Source organism: Podarcis melisellensis (assembly GCF_964234715.1).
Source record: "Podarcis melisellensis genome assembly, chromosome: 15".
Taxonomy (NCBI): domain Eukaryota; kingdom Metazoa; phylum Chordata; class Lepidosauria; order Squamata; family Lacertidae; genus Podarcis; species Podarcis melisellensis.
Genome location: NC_138532.1, coordinates 18,047,489 through 18,062,865, shown reverse-complemented (window position 1 = coordinate 18,062,865; position 15,377 = coordinate 18,047,489). Strand labels below are relative to the sequence as shown.

The window sequence follows — 15,377 nt, the reverse complement described above, 5'->3', positions numbered from 1 at the left end:
TCTTCTATCAATAGGTCTCTGTAAGTTAACCAGTCTCATTTCATCGCTCGGGAGATTGATGACATGGCAGGTGACAGGGACACGGTGGTTGTCATCTCCCTGGGCCAGCATTCCGCCCCTTCCCCATCGAGCTCTTCATTCGAAGGATGATCAACATCGGGGGAGGCATCCAGCGCCTTCTCCTGAGGAGCCCAGATACAAAAGTCACCATCAAAGCAGAGAACACCAGGGAGATGTCAGCAGACCAAGAGCAATGGGTGGACTTCCATGGCTATACCCAATACCTTGCACAAAAGGATATTTTTTGGTGGGTTTTGTTGATGCCTGGGACATGACAGTTGCTTACGGTGTGAACATACTTCATCCACCAGATCACGTGGTTGGAAATCAGATTGATATGTTTTTAACTTACATATGTTAAAGCACTAAGGGATATCAAATGTGAAAAGCTCAATTACCCAAAGCAAAGGATTTTGGATTGGCAAAACTGTCAGTTATTGTCAAGGAACTGCCATCGGAACGAGAGGAGGAGGCGAGGCTCCACGACGATGCTGGAGAGGGGACAAGTAGGGAGAGAGGCAGGTCTCCTGTTGGGGAAGAAAATCAGCGCAACACCAGGGATGGAGGGAGGCCAATGGGGGAAGCAGAGAGCAGGCTCAGAGACTCTTCACTGGACACCAGCGGGGAGAGCACAGGTCCTCTGCTACCCACGCCCTCCCTGCGCAGAAGACTTCCACGCAGGGAGAGTAGGAGGAGACTGGGCGTCAAACAGCTTTTATGTTGGAAAAGGTTTAAGAAACGCCCACTGTCGGATTCTGCCAGAGACTGAACAGCCACGAAGTGAGGGGCTGTCCAGCCAGGAAAGGTTTAACCAGGCCAACTAGCCAGGAGTGGCGGCAACTTACGCACGAGCAACCCCATATAACCATTACAGTTATATATACGGAACTGCCAGATCCTTCCCAAGGGTCCGCCTGGAATCATTTTCCAGCAGTGCCTGTGCAGATCCTTCTGAGAAGCTTTTCCCTGTGCCACTAATATCTCATGGGGTGCCACTTCAGACTAAGGTGGGGTAGGGTGATTTGGAGGTGCAGGTAAGTTGTTATGGAGAGTGGAACAGAAGACCTCACATCCCAGCAACCTCTTCTGCAGAGGGGTTTGAAGAAGTGTTTTGGTAGGGGGTGAGGAGAAAACACAATTCAAACAATGTCTTCATAAACGGCATGACTATATATTCAAAAACATGTTATTAAAAATATACCATACTTTTCCTTGTATAAGACGAGGTTTGTTTTCTTATGAATTAATGTCAAAAATGGGGTGTCTTCTTATACACGGATAGTGAAGAGGTGGGGGGGACTGATTGCTGCCTCAAGCAGGAGATTTTCTGTGGTGATTGGACGGGTGATTGGTGGCTGCGGCACGGGCTACATATATATATCAGAATGGTTTACAACAATTACCTATAAAACCATTCTAGCTAGCTAGGTAGCATCTATCTAAAATAAAACAGGAATCAGCTAACAATGGTGGAAAATGGTATTGCCCGCATAAGCCTGACAGAATAGAAATGTTTTCAGGCGTTTAAAAGTTGAAACAGAAGATGCCTGTCATTGGCTTTGATTCCCCCTACTGGTGCCCTCCTGCCATACACCCAGATGGATCTGTTGTTTGTAAAGCCTTTTCTTTGATTACCAGCACCCCATATCCATGCCTTCCCTCTATATCAGTGAGTTACTCTCCATGTCTGAGGCCCTAACCCTCCTACCTCTTGCCACATGCACTTATAGACAGGTAGAGCAAGGAAAGAAACTTCCTCACCTGAAACACTTGTTGGGCTGTGGGCACTGCCGGTCAGTGATAGACCAATGGCCTGGCCATTTCTGTGACCTTAATAACACTGTATGCAAGTGTCGCTCACAACTAAAACCAGAGGCTGCTGTGTTCATTGTCCCCAGAGGCAGGCCCAGCATTACACTCTTAAACATGGCTAGCTTTTGTGCTGGGAAAAATGTCTGTCCTTGGTTCAAATATGTTTAGATGCCTTTTCCCAGAGCTGGGGGATAAGCCTATCTTAACCATATCCTAGCTGGGAAGATGGAATACCACCCACTTAGTCTTTTAGCTCTGTAAAGTAAAATCTCTCTCGCTCTCGCTCTCCCTAGTGAGAGGTTTAAGCCTGCCTGTCTATTTCAGCACTCTCCTTTGTTCTGCCCTAATTCCATGTTTGGAGAAACTTTGAGATTGCTAGCTTGCTTTTCTTAGTGAGCTTAGTGCCACATGCTCAGAGGATCTCCATTTCTCTCCTCTGGCCCTCCCCTTCTCCCATGGCCCAACCTACCCAGGGCAAATTCCTCACTGCAAAGCAAGGGGAAGAGAATCAAATACCAGCTTGCCTATCCTGCTGATCTTACCTGTTGCAGCTGATACTAGGGAGGACAGCGCGCAAGCAAGAAGGGAGGAGGTGAGAGACAGAGTGGAGGGCATGGAGGAGGCTGGAGGAGGAGGTTGGTGAGTAAGAGGTTAACTGGGCTCAGGGCAGATTCTGAGTCCAAAACCCTTCTCCATCTCTTGTGTGTCATGTAGGAAGAGAAACCTGCACACTTTCAGTAGGGCTTGGAAATGCAATTCATCTATTCTATTGCGGCCTTAATTCCAATGGTCACCTTTAAACTGACTTTCTTTGTGGCACCCCCTTGCCCACCCAGCAGGAGGCTGGGGTAAAGAGAGGGGTAAAGACACTCTGAAGGAGCCCGGGATACATCACAACGTCCTTTTCCCTTTCTTCTCACCTGGAACCTCTACATATAGTATAGGGAAGGAAATGTTCATGGTTTCTTAAATTCATGGTACAGTATTCACCTGCCTGACCCTAATCCCTTGGAAAAATCCAAAGGTCCACATCCGGCTGGCAGAGAGGGACTGGTTTTCATTTCTAAGCTAACATTATTGTGTGGGAACCAGCTTTCTTTCTTCTGGGTGGGAACATTTCACTTCAAAACTGACAGGGTCACATAAGTTCAGTATTAGAGGACGGCACAAGTGACAAATCACAATACAGAGTTGTTGAGTGGGAGTGGCCACTGAAAGGTCACCCCAAAGAGGACCAAAGAGCAGACAGATTTGCATAACATGTACTTGTGTTAATTTATATGTATAGATGCAAACTGAGAAATAATAACTGGGGAACTGGGACAAAGAGAGAGAAATAATCATTGTCATTTAAAGAGAAACTACAGTTATGTAAGCTTTTTTTCTTTTTCTTAGATGGATCACCTTGCCCAATGTTTTTTTGGGGGGAAGGCTAGGTCTCTCCCCTCTCATTCAACAGAATAGTGGACTGCACTTAATGACTATTGTAAGCCACTCTTGACCAGCCTCAACCCCACCCCTGTACGCAACCTAAGAGAGAAGTTAATGAAAGGGGCATTTCAACCACTCCACGCCACACCACTGTGGAAGATCACCATTAGTGTAGATATAACGGAGCCAACACAGGAGTTGATGCAAATCAGCTGTGCGAAAATCAAGCTGATTGCTAGCTTAGCAGAGGATCTTTTTATTAGCAAGATACGCAAAACCAGCAATATACATTCAGGGCTTTGTCCTTTACACTTCTCCAATCCCGAGCCCCTGGGTGTTGCCTAGTTATCTACGCAACTTGTTCCACCATGTCATGTTTCCATTGCAGAGGGAAATGAGCAATACCTTTGCAAAGGAGGTAAAGGTCAGGACACGGAACGCTGCTGAGGAGACAAAAGGTCAAGGAGTGAGCATGGCGGCTAGACAGCTGTGACTTTTTTTATGCTGCGGGGGTGGGTGTGCCCTCACCCTGCGACGCCATCCCTACAATTAGGGTGGCATAACAACCCTAATAGAATTTTGCCAGTGATAGCATTCAAGCGACTTGACCATGAATCAGAATGAGCTTAAACAAGTTTAGATTACATAGAGGTAAAGGGACCCCTGACCGTTAGGTCCAGTCATGGACGAATCTGGGGTTGCGGCGCTCATCTCGCTTTATTGGCCGAGGGAGCCGGCGTACAGCTTCTGGGTCATGACTAAGCCGCTTCTGGCGAACCAGAGCAGCACACAGAAATGCTGGAGCAGTCCCTATTTATCTACTTGCACTTTGACGTGCTTTCGAACTGCTAGGTTGGCAGGAGCAGGGACCGAGCAACGGGAACTCATTCCGTCGCGGGGATTCGAACCGCCAACCTTCTGAGCCCTAGGCTCTGTGGTTTAACCCACAGCACTATCCACGTCCCTAGATTACATAAGCAACCCTAATATCATGAGAGGATTAGCAGGATTCTTAATAAAGCACCCCTTGAAGTTTGAGAAGGCGAAGGCTTGGGATGTCAGTAACTTCGTCATTTCACAACATTAGACTTCATATTCTTTCCTGTATGACGCTGCCCAGCATTAAGATGTTTGCTGGCTCCCTTAAAAATTTCCTTAAATGTGCTGTCATAGCTGCACTCTTTGTTTTCCTCTTGATCACATTTCAAGGCACCAAACAGTTAAGCGAGTTCAACTTTGATTTTCAAACAGATTAATAGAGAAGGTAAAATATAAGAGCAGTTTCCAGTAATTGAAAAAGGCAAAACAGGAATGTATTCAGGTATTACCATCTATGTTTTTCTTTCTTCTTCCTTGTCTTTCGCTGCCATGGACACTTTGAATTTTATCTTCCTCTTCTTCCTGCTATCTTATTGTTCAATTTCATGGCAGCAAACAGCTCCTTCGCTTCTCTGTTATTGGTAGCAGTTAAGGGAGTGCCATGCTGCAATGCTATTCATTTAAAGGGCAACTCCCATCTAGATTTGTTGCTCTAGGCTTCTCTGATTTTTCAAAGTTCCTGCCTTGTTCACAGTGTTTCACTGCTGAGATCCTGAAAGATCCAGATTTCTACTCCTCCCCAGGTTCAATTAGATGCATTGTGAATCATTCTCATAATGCTATGTTTTGTTTGGAAATGATGAGATTTAATTACTGTGTCTCTGGGACATTAATTTGAGGTGGGCTTGGGGCCAACTCCCCATGGGACTCTGAGTCCCTTAAGTCCATGATTGGTCAGAGAAGAATGGATGGAGGCAGGATCCAGGGGAAAGCAAGGCATTTCTGTTATTTTTCTGTTGCAACAGAGTTCCCTCCTTGCAAGAAAGTAGGAGAGACTTCGAACAAAGGTGCTCAAGTCCCTATAAAGGCTTTTGAAATTGCCCACCCCTTAACCCAATACCACCCCAATAAATCATACATACATCACAGGAGGTAATTTGAGCATGAAGCTTCTCTCCTGTCTGCCAGGATATCTGATAATGCATTTCCAGGACAGCCAGGTCATTCCTTTCAGATGGTAAATATTTTATTTTCTTTCTTTCTTTCTTTTTTACAAACTAACACCTTGTTGGTGTTGTTTAGTCGTTTAGTCGTGTCCGACTCTTCGTGACCCCATGGACCAGAGCACCCCAGACACTTCTGCCTTCCACTGCCTCCTGCAGTTTGGTCAAACTCATGCTGGTAGCTTTGAGAACACTGTCCAACCAACTCATCCTCTGTTGTCCCCTTCTCCTTGCGCCCTCCATCTTTCCCAACATCAGGGTCTTTTCCAGGGAGTCTTCTCTTCTCATGAAGTATTGGAGCCTCAGCTTCAGGATCTGTCCTTCCAGTGAGCACTCAGGGCTGATTTCCTTAAGAATGGATAGGTTTGATCTTCTTGCAGTCCATGGGACTCTCAAGAGTCTCCTCCAGCACCATAATTCAAAACCATCAATTCTTTGGCGATCAGCCTTCTTTATGGTCCAGCTCTCACTTCCATACATCGCTACTGGGAAAACCATAGCTTTTACTATACGGACCTTTGTTGGCAAGGTGATGTCTCTACTTTTTAAGATGCTCTCTAGGTTTGTCATTGCTTTTCTCCCAAGAACTAACACCTATTGACAGCTTAACAAAAACTTGCCAGACTGGTTTTGCAGGGAGGGGTAAGCCCTTACCAATCAGGCAGTTTTATGAATGGGATTTGCAAGTGAAAAGAGAATGGGAAAGTTTTCCCCACCCTCCTAATGCAGAGAAATATTTGAGGTCCTTCTGGGAGAGCTCCACAACAAGATCTAGATCTTCCTTAGAGGTCTGGTTTGATTTTTGTGGCATTAAAAGCCTCTCTTCTTCATCCACTGCTAGTTCTGAATTCTTTAGATTAGCTCAGAGCTTTCCAAATTTTTCAGGTTGGTGACACACTTTTTGGACATCATTTCGCGACACAATCATTCAGTTTTACTAGCAAACCAGAGGTTAAACTAACCCTTTTCAGCCCTAGGAAGACAGTGGGGAGCATTTGTGCGACAGACACCTACACACTGCAGCCGACACACTAACGTGTCGCAATACACAGTTTGGGAAGCTCTGGATTAGCTGTTCACCCTGCGAATAAAGTTGTTAGTACTTTTTCTTTGCCCTGCTAAAGCTCTGGAGAATCTCCTTTCTCGTTCAAAATTTGAAATAGCATGATGAGGGCAAATCAGTGTCGCAAAATGATATTATTTGGTGGTGTGAGCAGATGGCCTGAACTACCATCTTGTGCAGTTATGTCATCGCTCGCCCCACAACATGCCCTGTTCATGTTGTATATGGTAGGCTTGAAATCAAAGGTGGCGACCCTTGAGGAAACCCCCCTCCTTCTTTCTCAGAAGAGACCAGAATGTATTTGGCACATACCTGGAGACCGACAGCTTTCATGGCCCTGGTGCTGGGAGCAATCATCATCCTCAGCTACATCTTCCACAGAACTGACACAAAGGTAGGAATCCTCAGACTTTCCCCCTTCATTAAAGCTCATGTATGTCCGGTGAAATAAATAATTCTGAAGTTTTGTGTGTGTAAATGCACTGTGAACATTCATCTGGTGGAAATGAAGAGTGGAGACTGCGAAGGTAGTGTGCAAACTCTCACCGTTATTTCTTGTTGCAATTTTCAAGAATTTCATTTGTGGAGAGCTGAAGAAGCAGTCAGCAGCAAACAAAATGGCTATGGATATTGGTAAGGGCTTTTGCTTTCAAACATCCATAAAACATTTATTTATTTTATTCATAAGAGTATTCCTAAACAGCCAACTCATTAAAAAAAACTGATGTGCAATAAAATCACTAAAATATCATTAAATTATAAAATCATAAAATATAGAAGAAACGGATGACGTCAAATCAAATTAATTCTACAAAAATGCTTAGCAAAGCAGAAATGTTTCTAGCAGATGGTAAAATTGTGGGTGTTTCTCTAATGTCAATGCAAAGGGGGTGTCCAAAATATTAGGCAATTATGCTAAAAGTCTTAGTTTGTGTGGAAAGTGAAAAGCAATATACCGGTGGGGGGGGAGCACACTTCTGTTGATGTAATAAAGAAAAAACAATTCGAATGTCACCTTCCCCACAAATGATAAATGAACCCCATGTTTTCAGACATTTCTAGCATTGAAATCGCAGACAGCAGGAGCAAAATTTTGCCAATGAAAGATGGAACCCCGAGACATGCTAGAATGGAATGGGCAGAAAAGGACAAAGAAATTAAAGCTGTCCTTAGAAAACTAGACGACCTGATGCCCAGCATCACTTTCATTGATATAAATACCACCACAAGTGCTAAGAACAGCAAGGCCACCATCTTAAACTACAAAAGCTCTTATTGTGTTGGCGAGTATTTGATGGTTCGACTGGATTTATACAACTACTTGGGCAAGAGAAAGGAATACGGAGGAGACTTCTTACGAGCGAGGATCTTCTCTTCAAGTCTTAGGGCCGGAGCTTCTGGGCACATCACAGACTATAGGAATGGGACGTACCTGGTCAATTTCACTTTATTTTGGGAGGGCGGTGTCAGAGTGTCCATCTTGCTCATCCACCCCAGCGAAGGAGTTTCAGCACTGTGGGCTGCAAGGAAAAAAGGCTACGACAAAATAGTTTTCACGGGCAAATTTTTAAATGGGACATCAAGCGTCCACACTGAATGTGGTTTTAACAAGACCACAGACACAGAACTGTGTGAGTATCTAGATGTACGAGACCGAGAGGCCTTCTATTGTGAGAAACCAAATAATGTACCTTGCGATGCTTTTGTTAGCCTGAAGTCCAACAACAAGCCCATCTCCTACCTCACTGCCTTGGAACACAGCCTTTTTAGCAGGTATTGTTCTTCGATTCAGGCTTTAAAACACCTGGGGTCCCACCAGCCAATTGTTACCATTGTTTTCTGACCGGGGGGGGGGGGAATTACACAGTCTACATGAGTACCATGTATTTAAAGCACACGGCTTCTCAAAAAGAATCCTGGGAACTGTAGTTTGTTAAGGGTGCTGAGGATTGTAGCTCTAGAAAATTACACTTCCTAGAATTCTTTGGAGGAAGTTATGTGCTCCAGATATGATAGCCTTCTTTAAATATCTCAAGGGCTGTCATATGGAAGATGGAGCATGCTTGTTTTCTCCTGCTCTGGAGGGTAGGACTATTAACACTATTAATTTTGGTTCCTCCAAATCAAGAGCACTCTGGGGTCAGTCTTGAGACATTTCAATGTAATACAGTGGTTAAAAAGGTAAAGTAAAGGGACCCCTGACCATTAGCTCCAGTTGTGGCTGACTCTGGGGTTGCGGTGCTCATCTCGCTTTATTGGCCAGGGGAGCCGGCGTACAGCTTCCGGATCATGTGGCCAGCATAACTAAGCCGCTTCTGGCGAACCAGAGCAGTGCACGGAAATGCCGTTTACCTTCCCACCGGAGCACTTTGAAATGCTTTCGAACTGCTAGGTTGGCAGGAGCAGCGACCGAGCAACAGGAGCTCACCCTGTCCTGGGGATTTGAACTGCCAACCTTCTGATTGGCAAGTCCTAGGCTCCGTGGTTTAACCCACAGCACCACCCACGTCCATCTTCAAATATCTCAAGGGCTGTCGTATGGAAGATGGAGCAAGCTTGTTTTCTCCTGTTCTGGAGGGTAGGACTATTAACATTATTAATTTTGGTTCCTCCAAATCAAGAGCACTCTGAGACATTTCAATGTAATATGGGGATGTGGTTGTGGCTCCATGGTAGAGCATCTGTTTTGCAAGCTGAATGTTCTAAATTTGATACCCAGCATCTCCCTGTAGGGGAGCTGCTGCCTGTCAGTGTAGACAATATTGAACTTGATGGAGCAATGCTTTGACAGGTAGCTTCCTTGATTTCACACACATCCTCCACAGCTGGAACACTCTGGGGTCTGTCTTAAAGAAACTCCTATATAACTTTCCATTTGCACCTAATGAGAACACGACAATACAATAATCATCTTGCCGGAACACACCAAGAACCATCTAGCCAAGGCTTCCATTTCCGATAGAGGCCACTGAGGTGTGAGAACGGGGTGGGATAAAGCCCACAGCACTCTGGGTAATGGACTTATATTCCAACTTGATTTTTAATGGCCGTTTTTTCTCTCATAAAGGTCCAACACTGGAGCTGAGATCCCTCAGACATTTGGGGACATTCGTGTTGTTGCCTGTGAAAGTGAGCTGGACATTCTGATTATTGTCACAACTTTTGTGTGGTCCATCCAGGGGCATACCTAAGGGTTGGTGAGGCTGGCCCCTGCCAATGGGGGTGGGATGACACAAAAACCATGCCTGTCCATTCTGGCTTGAAGTGGCTAGTAGCCTAGCCCGCCTGTCCACACACTCCCTGGGCTTCTCCTCCACTGCTCTGGACAGGCGGGCCACAAGGGACAGGCGGTGCAGATACAGCTCTTTGCCAAGGGTGCAAGAAAGCCTAGGTTCACCATCCCCAAGCATATTTTTTCTGGGCTCAACCCAACCTAGTGACTCTGGCCCCCAACCTCCTCCTGCACCCACCCCAACCTCTTGTGTGCTTTAGGAGATTCCCAAGAAAGACTCTTTTCATTCAGCCAGACCTTTTGGATCTTGGTGTTTTCTCCTCTATTTTAAGCTAAGACTTTCGGGCTGCTCTCCTGCCTTCCACAGTTTTTAATTTTACCCTTTATTGCTACTCTTGTCCTCAGACCCTCCAAAACCTCTTGACGTAGAAGCAGGAGGCCAAATAGTTACTACAAATAACTCCATTGCTATTCTGGTTCTTCCCCATCCTTGAAAATGACGCCATCTTCAGGGCTTGCACACAGTTTGCCAGGTGCGGAATTGAGGGGCTGCAATAAAGGGTTTCCCCTGCTGGCTACTGTCCTTCTTCCTATAGCTTTGGGATCCCCAATGATTGCCCAGGAGGCTGTGGGACCAGTCACACTTTCAACCCTGTTTTTTCCCCCCTTACAGTGCTGTAGTCACAGAGCTCACTGGCACCTGCTTGTCTCTCATTTCCTTTTGATAGGCATGGCGATGACCACTGCGAGCGAGAAGTGCAAGGTTGGCATGAGGTCCCCATCTCCCAGGGGCTTCGTCTGGCAGAACCAGTGGCATCCTGTGTTCTGCAGCATGTCAGCTTTCCATACCTTGGATAGGATTAACGCTTGCTTGAGACAAAAGATCATTTACCTCCTGGGAGACTCAACTGTGCGGCAATGGATGGAGTATCTCACAAAGAGAGTCAATAGTACGTTCTCCCACCTAGATATAATCTCAACGTAGCAAAGCTTCCAGTAACACACAGTGCCTGCTTCTGATAACTCACAGTCCTTTCTACCCGCAAAAGAGCCATCTCCTAGTTGAAGTCTAGGGCTGTAAGAACCATATTGTTGTTTTTTCTTGGCTACGACATTCATTATATAAAAGACTGAGTAGCAAGGTATAAGATGGAAAAGAAAGAGTGTCTCAAACAGGTCCCCAGAACTTTACCTCCTTTGTCACCTGTACACTCGCCACCCCCTGCCCGACACATGCAACAGGCATCTGTTCTGTACTTGGAGAACAACCACCCAGCTAAGGCTCAGAGTTTCCTCCTCAGTCTGCTCAACTATAGGGCTTATTTCCAGTTATTCACTGCTGCCTTGGCTCTTGATCCTCACCTAGTTATGACAATACACGGGCCACTCTGATCCCTGATTGATCCTTTTCTAGTCTTTGCCTATGCATGCACCAAGAGAGTAGCAGCAGTGGGGGGCTGCTGGGGCAATTGGCCTGGGTGCGTGGGGGGGGGGGCGATGCTCATGCCGCCCTCCCCAAGCCAGCCCCAAAGCAGCTCAAGTGTCACTTCAGCAGTGAGGGCTGGGCTGGCACACGGCAGGCTCCGTTCACCTTCCAAGCCCAGATCCCTCTCCACGCACCGGGCACCAGGACAGCATGCACGACCCACAACCACCAGCATGGCACCTTGGGGTGGCAGTGTAACAACCAGACCCCCTACAGTGCCTATAAAAGGTGTCTGTAAAGATCTCTCCCCCCCCCCCATAAATCCACATATACAGTGGTACACTGGTTTACAACCATAATCAGTTCCGGAGGCCCGGTTGTAAACCAAAACAGGTTGCAACCCAAGGCGCGCTTTCGCCAATGGGGCCTCAAAAAATAAAAAATAAAAAATTGGTTGTAATCTGAAAAAAAGGGACACGCACTTCCTGGTTTGACTTGGTTCTAATCCAAAACAGTTGCAAACCAAGGTAGAACTGTATGTGAGAGACAGTTTGCTCTTTCTGCTCAGTTCCTGTTTGGAGAAAGGACATCTAGAAGATGTTTGTCCTCTGCTCTGTGGGAGTTCTTTGCAGTGTGGGCCCAGCCTGTCAAATAGGACAGAGATAAAGTCTTTGCCCTGAAACAATACAATACAGTACAAATATTTATTACAGTCATAGACCAGCATAAAAGGATGGGATACAGTCATTTAAAATCTGAAAAGCATTTTGGAAAACTAAAGGGTATTAAAACAGAAGGTGAATATAAAAGTCTATGAGAATTTAAAAGGAGCTAAAAGAATATAAAAGAAGGGATAGGAGCATTGGGCGGGTGTGAAAGAGCATAAAAGATTGATATATTAAAGACTTTACCAATTTACAGAGCACTCTGATATATTCATAAAATCTGCTTTGTAGCAGAATCTAGCAACATTATATGTTGGAGCAGGATTGGTATCTGAGAGCAGCAGGGAGGTATGGAATTGCTCCGTGAGGCCTGGGTACTTATGAAGTAGTGGGGAAATCAGGCTGATATAAATGTCTCTGTAGTTGTCCTGAAACAAAATAGCACCATCAGATCCAAGAGAGTACACCAGCCATGCAGAGTTTTCCCCACAAGAAGAAGTCCCCTTATTTTTCTAAGGGCAATGACCAAAAAACTTGTACTGATTTTTTTTCTCTATTCCCCCATTAGCACTGAAATATCTCAAGCGCTATGCAATCGGGAAACCCGACCGACTGGTCGCAGTGGACATGGCTAGAAACATTCAAATCAATTGGAAAAAACATGCTCACCCCTTTGTAGGTTCTTCTGAGTACACAGTGAAAGACCACAGCTATGTCGCTTGGGACATCGACCTTGTGGCAGGCGACAGGGACACGGTGGTTGTCATCTCTCTGGGCCAGCACTTCCGCCCCTTCCCCATCGAGCTCTTCATTCGAAGAATGATTAACGTACGGGCAGCCATCCAACGTCTTCTCCTGAGGAGCCCAGACACAAAAGTCATCATCAAAGCAGAGAACACCCGGGAGATGTCAATAGACCAGGAGCGATTTGGGGACTTCCATGGTTATGCCCAATACCTTGCGCTAAAGGACATTTTTCGAGATCTGAAGGTGGGCTTCATTGATGCCTGGGACATGACAGTTGCCTATGGCACAAACCTGGTTCACCCACCAGATCACGTGGTCGGAAGTCAGATTGATATGTTTTTGTCGTACATATGTTAAGGCAGTAGAATAAACCCAGAGTGAAAGCTTTAATTATGCAAAGGAAAGGATTTTGAATGGGGCAAGACAGTCAGCAAAACATGTGGAACATTTTTCTCAGTTGCGTTTAGACACTTAAGGATGTAATAAAGCACCAAAACAAATAACAGATGAAGCAGAAAATTTTGGATCGGAAAATGTAGCAATTAAGGATATGGGACACACTTGGTGGCTGTGGCGAGGGCTGCATATATATATCAGAGTGGTTTACAACAGTTACCTATAAAACCATTCTAGCTAGCTAGCTAGCATCTATCTAAAATAAAGCAGGAATCAGCTAACAATGTTGGAAAAAGGTATTGCCCGCATAAGCCTGACAGAATAGAAATGTTTTCAGGCGTTTAAAAGTTGAAACAGAAGGTGCCTGTCATTGGCTTTGACTCCCCCTACTGGTGCCCTCCTGCCATACACCCCAGATGGATCCGTTGTTTGTTAAGCCTTTTCTTTGATCACCAGCACCCCATATCCATGCCTTCCCTCTGTATCAGTGAGTTACTCTCCATGTCTGAGGCCCTAACCCTCCTACCTCTTGCCACGTGCACTTATAGACAGGTAGAGCAAGGAAAGAAATCTCCTCGCCTGAAACGCCAGTGATGGACCAATAGCCTGACCCGGTATAAGGGATATTTCTGTGGCCTTAAAAACACTGTATGCAAGACGCTCACATCTAAAACCAGAGGCAGGTGTGTTCATTGTGCCCAGAGGCAGGCCCAGCATCACACTCTTAAAGATGGCTAACTTTTGTGCTGGGAAAAATGCCTATCCTTGGTTCAAATATGTTTAGATGCCTTTTCCCAGAGCTGAGGGATAAGCCTATCTGCAAAGTGAAATCTTTCTTGCTCTCGCTCTCCCAAGTGAGAGGTTTAAGCCTGCCTGTCTATTTCAGCACTCTCCTTTGTTCTGCCCTAATTCCATGTTTGGAGAAACTTTGAGATTGCTAGCTTGCTTTTCTTAGTGAGCTTAGTGCCACATGCTCAGAGGATCTCCATTTCTCTCCTCTGGCCCTCCCCTTCTCCCATGGCCCAACCTACCCAGGGCAAATTCCTCACTGCAAAGCAAGGGGAAGAGAATCAAATACCAGCTTGCCTATCCTGCTGATCTTACCTGTTGCAGCTGATACTAGGGAGGACAGCGCGCAAGCAAGAAGAGAGGAGGTGAGAGACAGAGTGGAGGGCATGGAGGAGGCTGGAGGAGGAGGTTGGTGAGTAAGAGGTTAACTGGGCTCAGGGCAGATTCCGAGTCCAAAACCCTTCTCCATCCCTTGTGGGTCATGTAGGAAGAGAAACCTGCACACTTTCAGTAGGGCTTGGAAATGCAATTCAGCTATTCTTAATTCCAATGATCACCTTTAAGCTGACTTTCTTTATGACACCCCCTTGCCCACCCAGCAGTGGGCTGGGGTAAAGAGAGGGGTAACTTGCTGCACTGCATCATGTTCCCATTACAGGGGAAAATGAATGAGCTTGAACAAGTCAAGATTACATAAGCAACCCTAATATCAAGAGAGGATGAACAGGATTCTTAATAAAGCACCCTCTGAAGTTTGAGAAGGTGAAGGCTTGGGATGTCAGTGTCTTTGTCATTTTACAACATTAGACTTCATATTCTTTCCTGTATGACACTGCCCAGAATTAAGATGTTTGCTGGCTCCTTTAAAAATTTCCTCAAATGTGCTTGTCATAGCTGCCCTCTTTGTTTTCCTCTTGAAGGCACCGAACAGTTAAGCAAGTTCAACTTTGATTTTCAGACATATTAATAGAGAAGGTAAAATATAAGAGCAGTTTCCAGTAATTGAAAAAGGCAAAAAAGGAATGTATTCAGGCATTACCATCTATGTTTTTCCTTGTTCTTCCTTGTCTTTCACTGCCATGGACCCTTTGAATATTATCTTCCTCTTCTTCCTGCTATCTTCTTGTTCAATTTCATGGCAGCAAACAATTCCTTTGCTTCTCTGTTATTGATAGCAGTTAAGGGAGTGCCATGCTGCAATGCTATTAATTTAAAGGGCAACTCCCCTCTAGATTTGTTGCCTTTTTCATAGTGTTTCACTGCTGAGATCCTGAAAGATCCAGATTTCTACTCCTCCCCAGGTTGAATTAGGTGCATTGTGAGTCATTCTCATAATGCTATGTTTCGTTTGGAAATGATGAGATTTAATTACTATGTCTCTGGGACATAGTTGGCTTGGGGCCAACTCCCCATGGGACTCTGAGTCCCTTAAGTCCATGATTGGTCAGAGAAGAATGGATGGAGGCAGGATCCAGGGGAAAGCAAGGCATTTCTGTTATTTTTCTGTTGCAACAGAGTTCCCTCCCCTCCTTACAAGGAGGTAGTACAGTGCTATCTTGGTTCTCAAACTTAATCCATTCTGGAAGTCTGTTCCAAATCCAAAGCGTTCCAAAACCAAAGGCATGCTTTCCCATAGAAAGTAATGCAAAACAGATTAATCCGTTCCAGACTTTTAAAAACAACCCCTAAAACAGCAATTTAACATGAATTCTAC

At 45.4% G+C, this 15,377-nt stretch overlaps 1 protein-coding gene and 1 long non-coding RNA gene across 2 annotated transcripts in view; one reads left to right on the top strand and one right to left on the bottom strand.

Annotated features, from left to right (window-relative positions):
* Nucleotides 1–15,377, bottom strand: part of LOC309357748 — a 241,424-nt gene that overhangs the window by 46,651 nt on the left and 179,396 nt on the right. The gene's annotated exons all lie outside the window — the stretch shown is intronic.
* Nucleotides 6,634–14,170, top strand: LOC309357701 (NXPE family member 4-like). Its single transcript, XM_081890090.1, has 6 exons — nt 6,634–6,802; nt 6,981–7,041; nt 7,461–8,181; nt 9,476–9,537; nt 10,369–10,590; nt 12,300–14,170. The coding sequence occupies exons 1-6, from the start codon at nt 6,704–6,706 to the stop codon at nt 12,833–12,835; spliced, it is 1,701 nt and encodes a 566-aa protein (XP_081746216.1). The 5' UTR covers nt 6,634–6,703; the 3' UTR covers nt 12,836–14,170.